At 38.8% G+C, this 19,935-nt stretch overlaps 1 protein-coding gene across 1 annotated transcript in view; it reads left to right on the plus strand.

The window, feature by feature from the left end:
* The first annotated feature begins 1,903 nt into the window (after nucleotides 1-1,903).
* PTPRR (protein tyrosine phosphatase receptor type R) overlaps nucleotides 1,904-19,935 on the plus strand; it is a 247,515-nt gene continuing 229,483 nt past the window's right edge. Inside the window, exon 1 of the mRNA XM_058742040.1 lies at nucleotides 1,904-2,210. Coding sequence (XP_058598023.1) covers nucleotides 2,153-2,210 — 58 coding nt within the window. The 5' untranslated portion in view covers nucleotides 1,904-2,152. The remainder of the gene's footprint in view (nucleotides 2,211-19,935) is intronic.

Raw genomic sequence — 19,935 nt, forward strand, 5'->3', positions numbered from 1 at the left:
ACTTCACCAACTAGTTGCTTTTAATTTATTCTTTTTTTGAGCACCAATTTTGAAAGAAGCATTGTTCTAATCAGTCACGATGCCTCAGTGAATAAAATTGCCAAAGATCTCTGCCATTGTGGGTCAGATTCCACTGCAGGGATTGGAAACAAGATAGGGAAATGGACAATATGACAGATTTAATAAATAATTCTTTGGATACGCTAGAAAGTGTTGCACACTATGGGAAAAGGAGACCAGGAAAAGATGAATCTGGAGTAGGGGAAGAGGTTGCAACTTAAGAGTGTTTTGGGGTGAAATAGTAGTGCCACAGAAATGGGGCAGGGTACACTCGTGGGGGTGTGTCCAGGGGTTGGGAAAATGCAGTTGCATATATCTCTATTCTCAGCATCAAAGACTTGTCTAATATTAAAATATATATGTCATTCTTTCCTTCTCCCACCTGTCGTGCAATTCCTGGCCTTGTGTCTCAGTGCTAGAGCTGAAATAAATTATAGAGGCAATGATATGGCTGGGCTCTCAGATCCTATGACAGCTTGCCTGATTTAAGCTCTGTGGGTAGCATATTTCCTATTAGTTGTCCCAATTCACAGTGGATGGAGAAAGAAAGCATCAAGTGAGGCATGCAGTTCAATTCAACAAACGTTTATTAGTACCTCTTATTTGCCTGGAAAGGCTTTATTCAATTTAAGTGATACAAAGATGCAGAAGTTCTTATCGAGCTTTCAACTGTATTGTAAGACAAACCACAGATAAATGAATATCTGGTGAAAAAAAATGAGGCAGATGTTGTGTGTAGAAGGTAAATTCACTGTAATCTAGAGGTGGGCCAGGGCTTTCTGGAAGTGAGACCAAGGTTAGACCTTTGTAAGTTTGAGTGTGGTGGTGATGCAGGAGGAAGTTAACTGGGAAGGGGCCAAGGGCATCCCATGAAGACACAGAGGCAGAAAGGTCAGTGCTCCTGGGATGGTTAAGGGAGAGTAGACTGGCCGGGCGTGTTTTATGATTAGGAGTAATTACTTACTAGACTAATATAAGGATCTTCATCCTCCAAAGTCTTAGATGGGGGAGGGGGGGAGGTGTCACCTCTATTGCCCAGACTGTTGTAGGCTCCCTAGAGACACGAGCGGGACCAGAGGAGTCCAGTTACAGAGCTGATTCTATTACCTTTCACCTTAGAAAGGAAAATGAAGACCAGACATAATTACCTCAATTACACATTACATCCTACTAGTCTAAAAGTATGACCTCACTTCTTTCTCTCACTATGGTCATGGACTTGAGTCGACAGAAAGTTTAAACACAGGGATCGAGCTGGAGAAAGGGGAAAGAGAAAGGAAAAGAGGAAAGCTGCCAGAAAGGAGTCACCCGCAAGGCACGGTCCCCAGCAGGTGCTTTGGGAACGCTTCCCCAGGCAGCCCACGGTGCTCGCAAACTCAGCAAGGGTAAGATACCACCGAATTCTCTATTCGTATGGGCAGCCCTGGGCACCCTTGGGCCAGCAGCGAGCCCTGTCCACGTGCAGAGGAGGGACTAGGGTGGGTCTTAAGGTCCTGTGGTTCCTCTGGTCAGGCCCAAATTTATCCCTCCCCACCCAGCCCTGGGTCTTAGACGGGCTCTCACTAAGAACCGCCGCTAGACGCCCCCCTCGGAGGAGCCAGCCCCCAGCGGAGCAGCCAGCCCCCCTCGCAGCCGCCGCGAAGACCCGGAGAAGTGGAATCCACTTTGAAACTCCGAGCGGCGCGAGGGCCAGCGCTGGGCATGCTCAGTTGGCGCGGCGCGTCTGGCTGCTGCTGGCTCTGCGCTGGCCCCGCGCGGAGGGCTCCGGGGCTGGCGCGGGAGTCCACCCCGCCTTCTCCGCGGCGGCTGCGGGCTTCCAGAAGGCCGAGCAGCAGCCGCCGCCGAGCGCCTCGCCCCTGCCCTGCTCCGCCCCCCTCCTAGCCGCCTCCTACTCATCCTCCCTCTCGCCCTCTCTTCGGGAGGCGAAGCTGGTGCTGGCTTCTGTCGGCGCCACAGACCTCTGCGAGCCCAGCCAGGACCTGAGAATGAAACCCGGAGACAAGAGGACCCTTGGCGGTGGCTCTTTCTAATAACACTTTGCCTGAAGTGGGGTCGTGGCGGAGTTCCCCCTCCACCGCTCAATGCAAGCACTATGCGGACAGCAGTCTGCCTCCCTGCGCTGTGCCTGCTTCTTAATCTTCACGCTGCAGGTAAGGGGTGGCGGGGCGTAGAGCTGGAGCTGTGTATGAGATGGGAAACTGCACATGCTTGAGGACTCTAGGAAAAGCTTGCCTCGCTGAGAAAGCTGTAGAAAGGCAAAGCAGGACAGTACTGACAGGCAAGGGGTGAGGGAGTTGTGCACCTGTTGGAAGACTGAGGCGGAAAACTTAAGCTAAAATCAGCCCTCGATTTTTCCTTACCTGGTACGAATCGTAGTGAACATTTTGAATATGAACACAGGTTTGCTTCCCCTCCATCTAGACTCCCTCCCTAATCCTGTCTCTAGGCTATGCACTTGACTGCCAATTTTTCAGGAGACAGACAAGACATCCTGCTGAATGTAACCTTTTCTACTGCAGCGGCTACATCCTAAGGTCCCTGGGCTTAGCGAGAGCTCGCAGGGATGCATTGGCTGTAACCTGAAGGACCACATCTCCGCCCAAAAGATCGAAATGCATGGTTCACGTTAATGATGCCGCTCCAGGCTCCTTTGGCCCCTGCTCTTGTCACTCGAATTTTCTAAGCCAATAAGAAGGAAAGGTTTAAAATAGGGCCCCCTCTTCTCTTTCAGCATCATGGTCAGCGTCCGAGGGCACCAAACAAAAACCCAATCACAGTTTCAAGGCTGACAACCCCAGGGTAGGCACTGTCCCTGGGACAGATTTGGGGAGCACCGGCCAAGAGTGACAGTGAGACTGCGCCCAAATATAAACATATTTGACATCAGAACCAATATTAGATTTCATATGGGAGCAAACCTTAGAGGGTACCTGGGGAATTTTATATGCAATGCCACTACAGATCCTGCTTTTTGGATACATGCAGTCTCTGTGTAATACAAGGACTTGCTGGACTGAATCCTTTATCATTTTTACACACACATGTACCAAAATAGAATATGGCAGAGAGATTTTTGGGCACCCTACTGCGACAGCAGTTGTCCATGCAGTAGTCCTGTAGCAACCAAAGACTAGATATTTTCCCCGAGTTCTCTTGTCACCCAATCACACATACTCATTCATTCCTTCGCCTAACATTTATTGAGCATGTATTATATCCCAGGGGTAATGAATAAAAATAATGGCTGCAAAATCACAATTCTTGTGGTATCTTTTAAAAAGAGTGGGTGAGTTCCTTTCCTATGTGTGCAATAATGCAAGTAAAATATGGTACTTCCTCATTTCTAGCTTGTGCTTTTTTAATGTATTGTGAACCTCTTCAACAAGTAATACACGAGAATATTAAGGCTATAGTTAAGTACACATGTTAATTGTTATAATTATGATGTTTTATTGAGAAATTTTCAATAGTTCTTTGGCACCTTTTAAAAACTAGCAAATAGCTTTGACTTGGTCATTAACTTATTTGCAAACAGCTGTATTGCATCATTTTATTACTACATACAGTTGTTTAATGTTGAAATTTGGGATGAAAATATGCACATTGGGTTGAGTTTTATTTACATTATTATGTTTAATGACAGCACTGATACAAACATCCATTGCCAAAAAAAATTTTTTAAAGAAAAAGCCTCAGTTCTTACCAAGTTTGAGAATGATTTAGCTGATCTATCAAAAATGTCAGTGTAGTCATTCTTGAAAACTAATATATAAGAAATTCTAAAGATTACACTTAATGTATCTTGAGCAATTATAGCTTCAAAGTTATAAATAAACTTCAATCTAGGCAGGTGGAAAACATTTCTCAATTTATTGTAGGTGAACATTTGGGATGAGGAAAGTAGAGGATTTTGTTGATCAAAGGGGAAACCTAGAAGTCTCTAGCCCTAGATTATACCTGGAGCTCTGCCAAAGGGTGTATTACCAGAGACAAGCCTGTCCACCTCTACTTTGACTTCTTAAGTTGAAAAAAAAAATATTCAACCAATTTGAAATTGATAAGGCAATGCATTGTTGGGCTATCATTTTCATATTTCAATTGCAAGATGCTATATAGAAATTAATTGTATTCATATTTAATATAGTGCTTTTGATAGGTGTTTTTTCACAGCAGATTGCAAGTTTAATAGTGTAGCTGTCTTGCCAGTTTCATTTTGAATGCATTTTAATTTTAAACAGCAATTTGTGGGTCACAAGCTGTCATCAGATTAAAATTCATCACAGTTATCTAATAACATTATTAGGACTTTCATTGGAACTGAAACACATATTTTTTGATCTAAGCTCCTGTAGATTTGAGTAATATGAAAGCGAATGGGTGGGAGGACAAAGAGCAAGAAGTCATTGATTACTTGTTGAGTGAGTTTGTTTCTTTTACAGAACGCTTTCCTCTCAGGATAGAAGCAAGGCTTATAAAGGAGGGAAAAGAATTCTCTTTTTTCACCCTCTTTACTGAAAAGCTAATTGGTCCATTTTAGTTATGCCCTGGGTGCCAACAGCTACTTCATGCTGGTGGAACTGATAACATATTAGAACCATTTAGGGATGGGAGAAATTGGCTGACAGGATGTGAGTGCTCTACTCAGGCAACAAGGAACTGTTGCCTTCCAGCTAATCATTCCCCTAATGATGGTAGCCAACTGTTTTCAACTTGAGTGCCATCTCCAATTATTTGGTCATGATTACCTAAGACACTATGCAAAATAATAAGCAAGCAAGAAAATAATAAATAAATAAATAAATAAATAAATAAATAAATAAATTCTGACCAACCCTGAGTTTTAACTGGCTTAATAGGGAAAAGTACTGTGGTCTCTTTGTAGTGTCCGTGGGAACAAAAAGATGATGAGCGGTACAATACTGTGTAGGTAAAAGAATTCTAATAAATTACTGAGCATAGAGCTTGTTAAATAACTCAGTTTCAACTCTTTCTATGGCAACTCACTTTCCTAGATCTCCCTAACAAGGAAAGTTGTAGTTATTGTCTATCCAACTGCTTACTATTCGGGTAAGAAAACTAAGATCCAGTAAATGGTAGACAGTATTTACTTTAAATAGTAAATTTAACTATTTAACAGTTATGCCAGTTAACAGCACAGTTAAGATGAAAACGCATGTGTTCAGACCTGTGACTGCATATTGTATGAAATCATACAGTAGGAAAGGCCACCATTGAGTTAGTGGCCACCATTGAGTTAAGGCCACCATTGAGTTAGTCAAATCCTTTTTACCTAGCTGTACTCATTCTTTACTCCTTCTATGAACCAATGTAATACATAAACTCCAGTTGAAAAGACTACTTCAGGAATATCCAAGAAAGTGTGCCCCAATAACATGGATGGTACCCCAAGATTTACACAAAGCTTATTTTTTCCTTGTCTTTTCTCTTTCTTTGCCCAAAAACCTATGTTCTGTTTCAGGAGATGATATTTATTGAGTAGTGTTTTACTTACAAAGGAGTGAAGGTCTTGGGCTGTTAAAAATTCTCATGTGAAAGCTTTATTGTTTCTAGTGAATGTTTTGCTAAAAACAACAACAACAAAACAGAACGTGATTTCAATGCATTTCTCTCTCTAAGCTCTGGAAAAGGTTCTTTCAAACGTTCATGTTGTTCTTACTCTTGAGCATTCTGGAGAGCACCGAAGACTGCCTTCGATGTATCTTCTGAAGATACAGCTTCACTCTCAGAGAAATGCACAGTCAATTTCTCTAGTCTTTGAGAAAGAAAGATTCCTATGGTGAGACCAGGAGGATCAGGGAAATCATTTGCAGAGGCACCACCTTCAAAAGAAAGGGTAGATTGATAGGAAAATAATACATTATTCTTTAAGATTTTAAAATGTCTTCTCTCAATGAACTCCAGAATTTGTTTTTTCTGTTCAAAATTGCTCAACACAACCCTTACAATGGCCTAGGTTCTACCATATTCTCTTCTCCCATTATCTCCTTGATATCATCTCTCACTACTGTCCTCTTTTTTGTCTGTCTTCAGCCACATTGGTCTCCTTGCTGTTCCAAGAAGATGCCAGGCACTAGCCCACCTCATTTGTTTTGCATTTTTCTTTGCCTGAAACTCTTTCCACGAGTATCTCTGGCTTAATCCCTTCATTTTAGCCTTCTACTCAAATGTTACTTTCTCAGGAAGGCCCTCACTAACTATCCTATTTAATATTTATTTCATCTTCTCCCCCCAAAAAACTTCAATATATTTTCCTGCTTTACTTTTTTCCCCAGAGGTTTTTCACCAGTTTCCATATCATACATTTAACTTATTTGTTTTGTTTACTGTGATTCCTCCTTTCCCCTTTGAAATGTAAGCTCCTTAAAGACAAAGATATTTGTCTGTTTTGTTTACTGCTGTATTTATTGCAGTTCCTGCCCAGCCTAGCACCTGGGGGCGGTGCCTGGCATAAAAGCTACTAAAGACTTAAATTATATTGAATAAATAGAAACAACACAATGATATTTTTGGTCTCTCTCTTTTGCATTTAACTGCTTCTTGGCACCCTTGCAAGACACACTTAGTCAACTTAGCCACTTCTAGAACGGACTACAACAGAGCTCATTTTATCCAACAGTCAGGTTTCTCCCTAGGACCTCACATGCCCAGGGGACATACTATCTCAAACAGACTTTTCCAGCTTTGTGAACTTAAGAACAATATGGATGGGCTTGCAAGAGACCAGAACTGCACATCAACTCCTTCAAATTGATTACCAGATGCTATACAGCTCAAATGCCTTGCTGGTTCCGCTATATTTTCACTTCTTAGTGAAATGCCTTGTACATACATGTAGGAATGGCTATTGTGATACAAAAGGATTCATATAGCTAATTTATAAACAAGATTTAAAGCACTTGGACAAACCTGTCTACTTCTTTGGCACATCAGAGACATATATATATATGTATACTGAACATCACACACTCCTAACACCTTGGAGATTGCATATTTTATTGGAGATCATACCCTGACTAGTGCCTTATAAAGATTCTGGAATGCATTATCCACATTTATCATTCTCTTTTTTGTTTCTCATCTGTTTCTTTACCAACTCCAATCCTCATCTTCTTGTCCCATTTATGATATGTTGAACATAATTAAGTTATCTTCTTCTTACCAATGAATATTTACATCATTTATCTAATTTTGTCTCTTTCTGAATTTGAGAATTCTCCTCACTGATTTCCATTGGATAGCCACTACTTTCTAGCTTCCCTCTTATCTCTCAAGCCATTCCTCAGTTTCTACTTTTAGGTCTTCCTCTGAGTAGTATTTAATGGTTAGCACTTTCTAGAATTTATGTGTCTGCTTTTATTTCCCTCTCTGTACAATATCCCTGGATGATTATATTCAGATCTACGTATCAAAGATTTCTAAATCCATATTTTAATTTCATATATTTCTCCTGAATCTCAGTCATGTAGTTATAATTACCTAGGAGTCATGGGATATCCCACAAACACCTTATATTTATCTATTAGCACTCAGTGCTTCCCATCACAATTGCTCTTATTTCTGTATTTCCTATCATTGTGAATAACACCAAGATCCCCCACGATCACCCAAGCTGGAAATTAATAACTCATCCTGTGCCCTCCTTTACTGTGTTCATCTGAAAGGTCACCAAGTCTTCTCCACTCTCCATGTTCACATCACTGCCTTGGGGTAAGTCCTTATTTCTCATATAGTATCTTACAATACAATCCTCTTATCACATCCATCCCTCATAATAATGTCAGAGGTAAAACTTGAAAAAAAAGCATATCTGATCATGTTCTCCCCTTGTTCAATTCTTTAATACAGCTATTTTCTTTTCTCTTAAAATAAAACCCACCATGATCAAGTGGGATTCATTCCTGGGATGCAGGGCTGGTTCAACATTCGCAAATCGATCAACGTGATACATCACATTAACAAAAAAAAAGAGAAGAACCATATGATCCTGTCAATCGATGCAGAAAAGGCCTTTGACAAAATCCAGCACCCTTTCTTAATAAAAACCCTGGAGAAAGTCGGGATAGAAGGAACATACTTAAAGATCATAAAAGCCATTTATGAAAAGCCCACAGCTAACATCATCCTCAACGGGGAAAAACTGAGAGCTTTTTCCCTGAGATCAGGAACACGACAGGGATGCCCACTCTCACCGCTGTTGTTTAATATAGTGCTGGAAGTTCTAGCATCAGCAATCAGACAACAAAAGGAAACCAAAGGCATCAAAATTGGCAAAGATGAAGTCAAGCTTTCGCTTTTTGCAGATGACATGATATTATACATGGAAAATCCGATAGACTCCACCAAAAGTCTGCTAGAACTGATACATGAATTCAGCAAAGTTGCAGGATACAAAATCAATGTACAGAAATCAGTTGCATTCTTATACACTAACAATGAAGCAACAGAAAGACAAATAAAGAAACTGATCCCATTCACAATTGCACCAAGAAGCATAAAATACCTAGGAATAAATCTAACCAAAGATGTAAAAGATCTGTATGCTGAAAACTATAGAAAGCTTATGCAGGTAATTGAAGAAGATATAAAGAAATGGAAAGACATTCCCTGCTCATGGATTGGAAGAATAAATATTGTCAAAATGTCAATACTACCCAAAGCTATCTACACATTCAGTGCAATCCCAATCAAAATTGCACCAGCATTCTTCTCGAAACTAGAACAAGCAATCCTAAAATTCATATGGAACCACAAAAGGCCCCGAATAGCCAAAGTAATTTTGAAGAAGAAGACCAAAGCAGGAGGCATCACAATCCCAGACTTTAGCCTCTACTACAAAGCTGTCATCATCAAGACAGCATGGTATTGGCATAAAAACAGACACATAGACCAATGGAATCGAATAGAAACCCCAGAACTAGACCCACAAACGTATGGCCAACTCATCTTTGACAAAGCAGGAAAGAACATCCAATGGAAAAAAGACAGTCTCTTTAACAAATGGTGCTGGGAGAACTGGACAGCAACATGCAGAAGGTTGAAACTAGACCACTTTCTCACACCATTCACAAAAATAAACTCAAAATGGATAAAGGACCTGAATGTGAGACAGGAAACCATCAAAACCTTAGAGGAGAAAGCAGGAAAAGACCTCTCTGACCTCAGCCGTAGCAATCTCTTACTCGGCACATCCCCAAAGGCAAGGGAATTAAAAGCAAAAGTGAATTACTGGGACCTTATGAAGATAAAAAGCTTCTGCACAGCAAAGGAAACAACCAACAAAACTAAAAGGCAACCAACGGAATGGGAAAAGATATTTGCAAATGACACATCGGACAAAGGGCTAGTATCCAAAATCTATAAAGAGCTCACCAAACTCCACACCCGAAAAACAAATAACCCAGTGAAGAAATGGGCAGAAAACATGAACAGACACTTCTCTAAAGAAGACATCCGGATGGCCAACAGGCACATGAAAAGATGTTCAACGTCGCTCCTTATCAGGGAAATACAAATCAAAACCACACTCAGTTACCACCTCACGCCAGTCAGAGTGGCCAAAATGAAGAAATCAGGAGACTATAGATGCTGGAGAGGATGTGGAGAAACAGGAACCCTCTTGCACTGTTGGTGGGAATGCAAATTGGTGCAGCCGCTCTGGAAAGCAGTGTGGAGGTTCCTCAGAAAATTAAAAATAGACCTACCCTATGACCCAGCAATAGCACTGCTAGGAATTTATCCAAGGGATACAGGAGTACTGATGCATAGGGGCACTTGTACCCCAATGTTTATAGCAGCACTCTCAACAATAGCCAAATTATGGAAAGAGCCTAAATGTCCATCAACTGATGAATGGATAAAGAAATTGTGGTTTATATACACAATGGAATACTACGTGGCAATGAGAAAGAATGAAATATGGCCTTTTGTAGCAACGTGGATGGAACTGGAGAGTGTGATGCTAAGTGAAATAAGCCATACAGAGAAAGACAGATACCATATGGTTTCACTCTTATGTGGATCCTGAGAAACGTAACAGAAACCCATGGGGGAGGGGAAGGAAAAAAAAAAAAAAGAGGTTAGAGTGGGAGAGAGCCAAAGCATAAGAGACTGTTAAAAACTGAGAACAAACTGAGGGTTGATGGGGGGTGGGAGGGAGGGCAGGGTGGGTGATGGGTATTGAGGAGGGCACCTTTTGGGATGAGCACTGGGTGTTGTATGGAAACCAATTTGACAGTAAATTTCATATACTAAAAAATAAAAAAAAAAAAAAAAAAATAAATAAATAAATAAATAAATAAAAAATAAATAAAACCCAAATTCATTAGCAGGGCAAAGTCTTCCACCCTCAGGTCTTGGCTAATTCCATTCTTATTTCCTGTCATGGCGGCCATCTTTGCACACTATTATCACACTAAGACCAAATTTCTTTTGGTTTGCCTTGCCTCTCATACTTTTCACATGTTGGTCCATTTATCTTAAATACCCATCTCTGCTTCTTTTTCTAGACAACTCTTCCTCCCATTTCAAATCTTCATCAGGCATTGCCTACTTTGAGAATCCTTCCTTTGATATCCCACATCGTTCAAGTAACTTTCCTGGGTTTTCCTTTGGGGCCCTGTATATTCTTCTGTTATTGTACTTAGCCTGTATATTGAAGCTTTTTGAGGATAATAATGGAATTGTAGCTTCTATACCATTTCCTAGAACTTGTTGCCTAGTATGCCATCAGTGAATGTCCAATGAATGAATAAACGCATTCAGGATGTATTAGGCAAAATATATTATAATAAATTAAATTAAAGAGATTACATCTTATCTTCATAACTGTGAAGAGTAGAGTTGATTTTACTATTGTTCCCTCAATCCAATTTACATTGATGAGTTACAAAGAAATGAAATGGGACAGAAAAGCTTTCATTTAAACATAGTTTGTAGGATAAGTTTGTGCACCCTGGGCATGATGATAGTTGTAGTGGAGTTGTGTGTTGAACTCCTCCTAGTTAGACATTCTTAAATGAGTTTTTTATACTACTTCAGGATGGGAATGAGATGAATGTCTTTATTTTAAATAGATCAAGGAATTAGATAAGACACATAGCGTGAGAGTTATGAACTAAGGAATAGGTCCAGAACTCCTACTTTTGATTACTGATTGGTTATCATCTATCTTGCAATAACAAATATGAGCCACTTAACACATTCAAAATCAAGCGGAAGTGTGAGTTAGTGGGTTCAATATATCAAGACCCCAAATAATCCAATCTTCCGCTGCTCTCTCAAACAAAAAACAAACCATCACAGAAAATTTAGGAGTATTTGAATGGCTGTGTACATTTTCTTTCTCTCTTTTAATGTGTAGCCAAAGTGTCTATGGAACCATAAAATTTTTGGATACCATACATTTTTTTCATATGGAAAAATGCTACACCTAAAGGGAGACATGCTTATATCTGAATAATGGAGACTAGTTTATGAATTGTAAAAAGTCACTTTTTATAAAATGATGGCTCACACATCAAAACCCATGTATTTCCATTAGTACTAATGATAATATGGATGTCATATTTTATGGTAAGTTTATTGCTGAATCTTTTAAAAACTGTTTACAAAGTCAAATTTAAAAGGTAGAGAAAACCATTTTTTCCCTTTAAAAGGGGATTTTGAAAGATCCTACTTGGCCCATGAATGCATTCTTCATTTTCAAAGCACTTACAAATGCTGACACATTTAGAGTAACGTTGATATTTCCCAGCATAAAGGATTTTAATAGCTTTGAAAAAATATTTAATGGCAAATTATTTTAAGATCAAATTTCCGAATGCTTTTTCCCCAGATAACATCTCTGCAAAGTGTCTGCTATTGCAATGATATTTGCCACAGAGTGACAATTAGCAAATTTATATTATGAACGTTATTAGCACTTTCCATTTAAATAATTTTTTACTCGTAATGGCTATCAAGACTGTCCTCATAATCAAATCTCATTTGATTTCAATTTATTAAGATGTTCGTGTCCATTAAAATTGCAGCCGCATGGACCAAAAACAAAGCAAAACTAATAGTTCACATGATGCAGCAATGTATCTGTATCTGTATTAAACGTAGATCAATATGTTTAATTATACCGAAGCAAATGCCAAGTTCAGTGAGGACATGAATCATTTTATTCCTAGTTCAGACCTGAAGCAATGTCCACGTCCTCATTTAAATGTGCACAATGGATTAAGGCAGCCTTAACTACTGATCCTTGGAAAAGAGCACAAAATGAACACAGAATAAGAGTGTCTCACCAGCCTATACAGCAACATGTACAGAGCAAGACTCTACTGCTCTTCTTTCACTATAGTAACGCCCCAACTCCTGATGGACCCTGGAGGGGAGATCAAGCACTATGCATAACTGTACAGAGCCAACTCCAATCACTGGGTTACTGGGAAAGATGCTCCATACAAAGAATGCTGTACATAATATGGTGAGTTAGCTTGAAAGCCCATCAATCCACTAACATGTGGTGTGGTTTTAAATTATATGCAACTTACTTGCTTTGCCTTGTTGATTCAAGACAGTATTTTTATTCTCCCTGGAAGAAAATAAGATAGCTTAAAGAGAGAAGTAAAGAGAAAATTAAAATAAAGGGGAAAATGCCATATTTTTAGATAACCTTTAACAGAATACCATAGTAGTTAAGAGCATGATATTGTGATCGGGTTCAAATCCACACATGATCACTTTCTAGCTCTGTAACTTAGGGCAAGTTACTTAATCTTTCTAAGTCTCAATTTCCTCTTTTTAAAATGGAGGTTATATATTATACAACTGTACAGTTGTGTATTAAATAGGATATTGTATGCTAACTACACTTAGTAAGTGCCATTTAAGTGCCAAGTATTATTTGATTAGGGGTAGGAGAGGTCGGGTGACAAATGATTAACTGGTATCTTGGAGCACTTTCTACTCCAGGTAAGAATAGTTGTTAATTGCGTGGTCCTCCCCTAGTAGAGGTTTATTTTTCAAAGAATTATGACAGAGCAGTGCCTTAGACCAGTGATATTAATTTCAAATGATGGAGGAAGGGACTAAGACAGAATGGAATGGAAGTGTTGACTTAAGGGCCTACCAAGTGTCTCCAAATCTCTATCTAACTGTAGGCAGGGGGTACCAGGCAGGGGTCTCTTCAAGTGGCCACTGGACCTTGTTCTTCACCCTCCTCCTGCCCCAATATCCAGACATTTACATCTCTGTAATATCATTACTATGGCAATATTTTAATTTTCTAATGTTCATTTTGTTTGTTCTAATGTTCATTTTGCTATGTTTTAATATAATTCTTAATCTACTGCAAGAATTATTCTTAAAACAGACATGTATTTTCTTCTTTGTCTTGCTATTGGATCCCACCTTTCAAATTATCTGGAGGACTCTACTATAAAAATGATGGAAATAATTTATAATCTCTATAACTATTTGTAAATAATATTTTAGCTGTTTGCATAACAATAACTGAAGTATAAAAGTTAGATTTTACAAATGCACTGCTTCATTACTCAGTAAGTACATGTGGAACTCAATTCCAATGATTTCTTCAGAGAGTAGTATTTCTCAGCTTTCCAGCCACATGATCATTTTTCTGTACTTCTGAATTTCCCCAGAAGGCATATCTTGATGAAGTTCTTTTAATGGCTGTGTAGGATTTAAGAGATAGTAGCATTTACTCTTGTCGACCTCTCCTGCAAATATCCTTCAGTTCAGTTCTTCAGGAATGGGGGCTGGGGCGGTGGGGGCTTCTGACTGCATTTGTCTGAACAGACATAAATCTCACTTTCTCCAGCAGAGTCTGAGGCCAGTGGTCTTAACCCCATTGCTTCCTTGTGACTTATGTCTAGTCACATTGTCCCAAAGGGCACTGTCCTAACTGTATTATGCTGTACTCTAACATGCATTTATCAGATGAAAAATAACTCTATTAAAGCTGGGCAGAAATCAAGAAACGTGAAACTCGTTCATTGTAATTTTGCCACTGGCACATAGCACACAGTGGATTTTTCCTGAAATGACAGTCAGTCCTGCGACTCCCAAATAGAGTTGGTTATTGTGCAGCTCAACTTTGGGTGGATAAGATAAAGAGGAAGAAGTAAGTAGTTACAGCGGGTTGGAAGTAGGAGCAGGAACTACATCTTCTAATGGAATATTTCAAGAAATATGAAAGAGTGTTTATATCAAAGAACACACAGAAAAAGTTTACAAGATGCCTTAATTAAAATCATTAGGATTCAGGTTCTCTCCTACATAGAGAAGAATAGAGCCAGCTCTATGAAATAGACTAATTACTTTGGTATTTAAAAAAATATATAGATATACCAGACACATCACTGGTCAAACATGTGAAACATTTAAATAGTCTTTTAGAGAATGACATAGCACCTCCTCATGGGATTATGTTTTCACATCGTAGAAACCCGTGCTTAGACCAGATTTTAGGAAGACCATTCCTGGAAAGAAGTGTTCCTTCAGTGACAAGCTCATCCAAGCCTTTTGTTTAACAGGGGCCATAATGGTTTATAATTTTTATCAATTCCATAGTTATCTTGTAGAAACTCTCATTTTATTATTTTTATTTTTTACTTTTTATTACATAATTGCTCATTCGAAGATGAACTTTTTTTTTTTTTTGGTCAAATTTGTTGTCTGCTGTCAGGCTACAAAACCAAATAAATGTGGTACATATAAATACATACATACACGTATGTTGTTAGAACGTAACTAAGACACACAAACTGGATTTTATAAAACTGACTTTATAGATAGACAGGGCCATATGTACTCTTTCAAAACACTGGTGTAACTTTCCATGAAAACACTGGTAGGAGTGATCATATGTTAAAGCTGGGAGGTTATCCTAAAAGACATCAGCTGTCACATCTGGGGGGCACTGCAGTGTTCATCAGGAAGAGTCAGGGTTATTATGGTGGGTCCTTGTAACTGGAGATCAGTACTGTAGTGACATCTTGGGTTAACCATTACCAATAGAATTGCAGAACAGCTGAGAGAATAGTTTAAATGTTAGCCTCCTTACATCCAAGGATATCATTTCTGGAAATCACTGCTCCTATAAGTTGCCAGAGGCTCTTTTATTGTACTTGGTCTATTGATCTAATTGATTAGACCCAGAGAGAAGTAGTTGTCAGTCATAGTGACTGACAGGAAAAGAACAGTGGCAACGGTGTATGACACACTGAATGGTTGGAAAAAAAACTTGAACTAAGTGAAAAACAGCCTTTTGAGTCTGATACATGAATGTTGGTGATTTGCATATAATTTTGTTCTTTCTGGAAAAAATCGAAATCATGGGAAAACATAAACTGAAACTTGACTACAGTCTGGACATTTATTGTCTTAAATTTAAAATAAATGTAAAAAAATCACAAATTTCAGAGGATACAAAGTAATACATCATAAAGGATCACTATCCATATCTTGTATATACATAAGTTGCATTCTTTAAGGGAGGGTTTTGAAGATGTCCCAAGAGGATATATGGAGGAAAGCAAATTTCATTAAGGGGAACTGGAGGCTAACAGCAATCTTAGCTATCTTAGATGAAGCAAAAACATAACAGTAATATAATTCATTACATCAGAAAAAATTAGAAAAGTGAGTATAACTGTAAAGCTTTAAGTGTAACCTTTTTTATTTTACTTATGGAAAGTAAGTGTACTTCTTTATTGTACATATGGAAAAACTTATCTCTTGAGAAAAAAGTCAGAATCATGCAAGATCCAATTGAGTTGGGGCTTCTCTTTTACTGAAGTACAGTGCATTCTAATCTAGTCATAGATATACCAGAAGCATTTTCACTCTCTGAGGAGAAAACTGAGGCTCAGCTGTGAGGAGACTTGTTCAGGCTTACATAGATGGGGGTAGGGGTGTTGCAACTAGAATCTAGGTCCCTTACCTCCTGGTCCATTGCCTTTTTAAGAAGTATGTTTCTTTCCTTTCTGGCTATCATTAATAGGCATCTTCTATATAGACTTTCATTGGTACTCCTGTGTATTTTTAACATTTTCCTGAGAGGCGTTTACAAATCAGATGAGAGCCTCATCTTTTCTCGTGTAGAAATTCCCAAGGGACTTCCCTGATGCTATCCATTTATATCTACTTTCTAGAAAGGAAAGTGCTGGCAGTGCTTTAAAAACAATGGTTATCCTTTCACAAAATGATCAGAGAACCAAGTTTCCCTTTTTTGATTGTTCACTTTTTCGGGTCTCTGAGAGAATGCTGCTTCATCCTTTTGTTCCTTTCACAGGTTACTGATTGACCCTTGCTGCTTTGAGGATTTATTCTGAGATGGTGCATGCAAGGCCATTCTACCTGATGCATCTAAGAGTTACCAACCCTGAATCTGAAATAATGGATCATAACATACTCTAACTTAACATTGTCATTTTATCCATTGTTCTTTAAAAAATTTTTTTTAATGTTTATTTTTAAGAGAGATAGAGCACAAGTGGGGGGAGGAGCAGAGACAGAGGGAGACACAGAATCCGAAGCAGGGTCCAGGCCCTGAGCAGTCAGTACAGAGCCCAACGCGGGGCTTGAACTCACAAGCCGTGAGATCATGACCTGAGCCAAAGTCGGACACTCAACCGACTGAGCCACCCAGGTGCCCCTATCCATTGCTCTTTGTTAAAGATGTCTTCAGAGATTACCAAGGTCATATCCAAAGTGAAATTTAAAGCATGGAATTTTATGACCATCAAAACTGGCTATTTGCACATAAATGCTGTTTCTGTGATCAAACTACTTATATTTTAAATGCAGATGAGTATCTTTGAAAAGCTGTTTGCTAAACATTCTGTGAGACACTCTATCCCTTAGGGGCCTGAGACAGTTACCACTGAATTCTCAGTGAAGATGAGGAATCCTACTACATATCTCAGATCTCAGATCAACTTTATCTCAAGAACTGTTTCAATCTTTCTCCATTTTTCTGAAATGTAACTATCTTTCCTCCTTTGTCCTCTCGCTTATGAGATGGCCTCACTTCTACACAGAGAAAATAGAAACCATCAGAAGATAACTTGCTCATTTTCTGCCACCAGATCCCTTAACATCCCAGCATGGCAATTTGCTTCATCAAAGTCAGCAGGAGAGAGTCTCCTAGCAACACAGAAGTGACATCTTTTTTACCTAATCAAGAAAGTAATATCCCATCACCTTTGCCATTATCTGTTGGTTAAGAGTAAGTCTAAAGTGAGATCCAGTATTAGAGTCGTAAAAGGAAACAGAAAAGTATGGAACAGGGGTGCCTGGGTGGCTCCGTTGGTTTAATATCCGAATTCATCTCAAGTCATGATCTCACGGTTTGTGGGTCTAAGCCTCGCATCGGTGTCTGTGCTGACAGCTGGTAGACTGAAAGTCCCATGTGAGAAACAAGAGGATGAATCCAGTATACAGGAGATGGACTGACCAGGAGAAAGAGCAAGGCACCTCATTCTCTGACATGGTAGTATGGTTACTCCCCATAACAGGTGCAATTAAAGGTAGAGGAGAGAGCAGTTACAAATCTTATCTATTGTTTTCTCTTACGTTTGAAACAAATGGCAAAGAGCTCTGTCTCATGGTGAAGAAGCAGGGCCAGGATGAAAGGGATGAAAGTTAGAGTGAAGAAGTTGAAGAATCAAATGTGTGCAACTTTGAGGTGTCAAAATTCTAATTGTTAATAGATGAAAAAGAACCAAATAGTTAGCTCCTGTATTTTCTCATCATATATTCCCATTTCAAATTCTTAATCTTCAAACTTGTTTATAATCCACATTTCAGAAGTCAACTGTACTGAAAGTATAATGAAAACGAAGACAGTGTATCCTTTTAAAGTAGACTATGAAGTACAAACTCCATCTCCTTCAAAATTTCCATTTTTCCTCTTTTGTAAGGGGTGGTGTACTGGAATCAACTGGGTCACTGTAATCCTGCATGTCAAAAAAGTATTATCTTAGTAAAATAAGATAGGTGTTCTCAATAAAGTTGCCATCAATTACTCCCCAAATAACATGTCCTTATAAAGCTTCAGAATCCAAAATGCCTTGGTGCTCCAAAAACAAAAGAATATTTGATGAGACAAAATTACCATTTATAAATATCTCAATAATCAGGAAAAGAGCTGCCATTATTTACAGGTTATAGTGAATTATTTTGTTGCTGCCTTTTTAAAATTTTTTTTTTTTTTTTTTTTTTTTGGGGACAGAGAGAGACAGAGCATGAACGGGGGAGGGGCAGAGAGAGAGGGAGACACAGAATCGGAAACAGGCTCCAGGCTCTGAGCCATCAGCCCAGAGCCTGACGCGAGGCTCGAACTCACCTCGAACTCACGGACTGCGAGATCGTGACCTGGCTGAAGTCGGACGCTTAACCGACTGCGCCACCCAGGCGCCCGCCTTTTTTTAAATTTAAAGTTTTATTTAAAGTAATATTTAAAGCTGTTATTATAGAAAAGCTAAAATGGACAGACTTTATTTCCATCATAAATGGGAAGGAGGAATTCAAAGTGATAATTTTTAATACGCTGCCTATAAACCTAATCCTATATTGAACAACCCAATATGGAATATCACATTTTTCAATATGTACTGTTTTCCTGATAACACTGTGAATTTTAAAAGCATACCAAGAGACCACATATGAATTATTTAAATTGAACAGTGCTATATAACAAACTTAAATAAGGAACAACATGCAAATGCTCAATATTTCAAGTGATTAAATAAATGAATGGAGTAAAATTTTGCTGTACAAATACCTTTTAATCATATAATAATTTTGAGGGTGTAAACCAAAAACAGTGTAATAAAAAAACATTTAGGATTTTTCTCCCTGTGTTATTTTGAGAAAAAAACTAGCCAAGAAAATGATGTATACTAAAAATGTATTTACACGTAGGAATCGAAGTTAAGGTGGCTGACACCTTAACTCTGTGGAAGGGACACCACTCTGATATGAGCACCCTAATGACGTAGAGGGAGTGGGGGAGAGAAGAGAGGATGGTGTAGGCACTGAAGGCAGTGGGAAGGTGGGCTGGAGAACCCCACAGAAGTAAAAAAAAAAGGAGGGGGGGATTAAGCAGGTGATACAAACTGCTATTAGGAGCTGCAATTCTAATCCATGAACAAATTTAAAAAGATATGTGAATCCAGAGATGGTCAAGATTTCAGTCAACAAAAACTAACCTTATTAAATACCATAAAAATGCCATAAAAATTTGTAAATGCCATCTTATTCACTCGTTTATCAAAAGCTATAAAATCACATATAATCTGAAATTGTTTCTATTTATAAAATTTAAATGCCACTTATAGTTCCTAAGTCAGTTTACGTAATATTTAAATATAAACACTGTATTACATATGATTTTAAGTGATATTCCCAAACTCACATTTGATGTTTAGTATGTATAATACTCCCAAGACTCTCCAGCCTCCCTACATTCAGATATTGTATTTAATGACAAGAATATATGACACAGACCAGCAACAGCAAGCAACATCAAATAAAAATAAGCTTCGCAAATGTTGCTAGATTAATGCTCCAATCTCTAAAAATTAGTATTTAATATCACCATCATCCATCTCCCTCACTTCATCTACAACACATCTTTCTATTCCAGGACACCATTTTATTTTTTCCCCCTTAAAACTGTTTTTTACATTTTTTTATTTAGAGAGAGCACATGCGTGTCCACACACACACACACACACACACACACACATACACACACACACACGAGTGGGGGAGGTGCAGAGGGAGAGGAGCTGAGAAAGAGAATCTTAAGCAGGCTCCACACACAGCGTGGAGCCCGAT

This window comes from Neofelis nebulosa, chromosome 8 (genome assembly GCF_028018385.1).
Source record: "Neofelis nebulosa isolate mNeoNeb1 chromosome 8, mNeoNeb1.pri, whole genome shotgun sequence".
Lineage (NCBI taxonomy): Eukaryota > Metazoa > Chordata > Mammalia > Carnivora > Felidae > Neofelis > Neofelis nebulosa.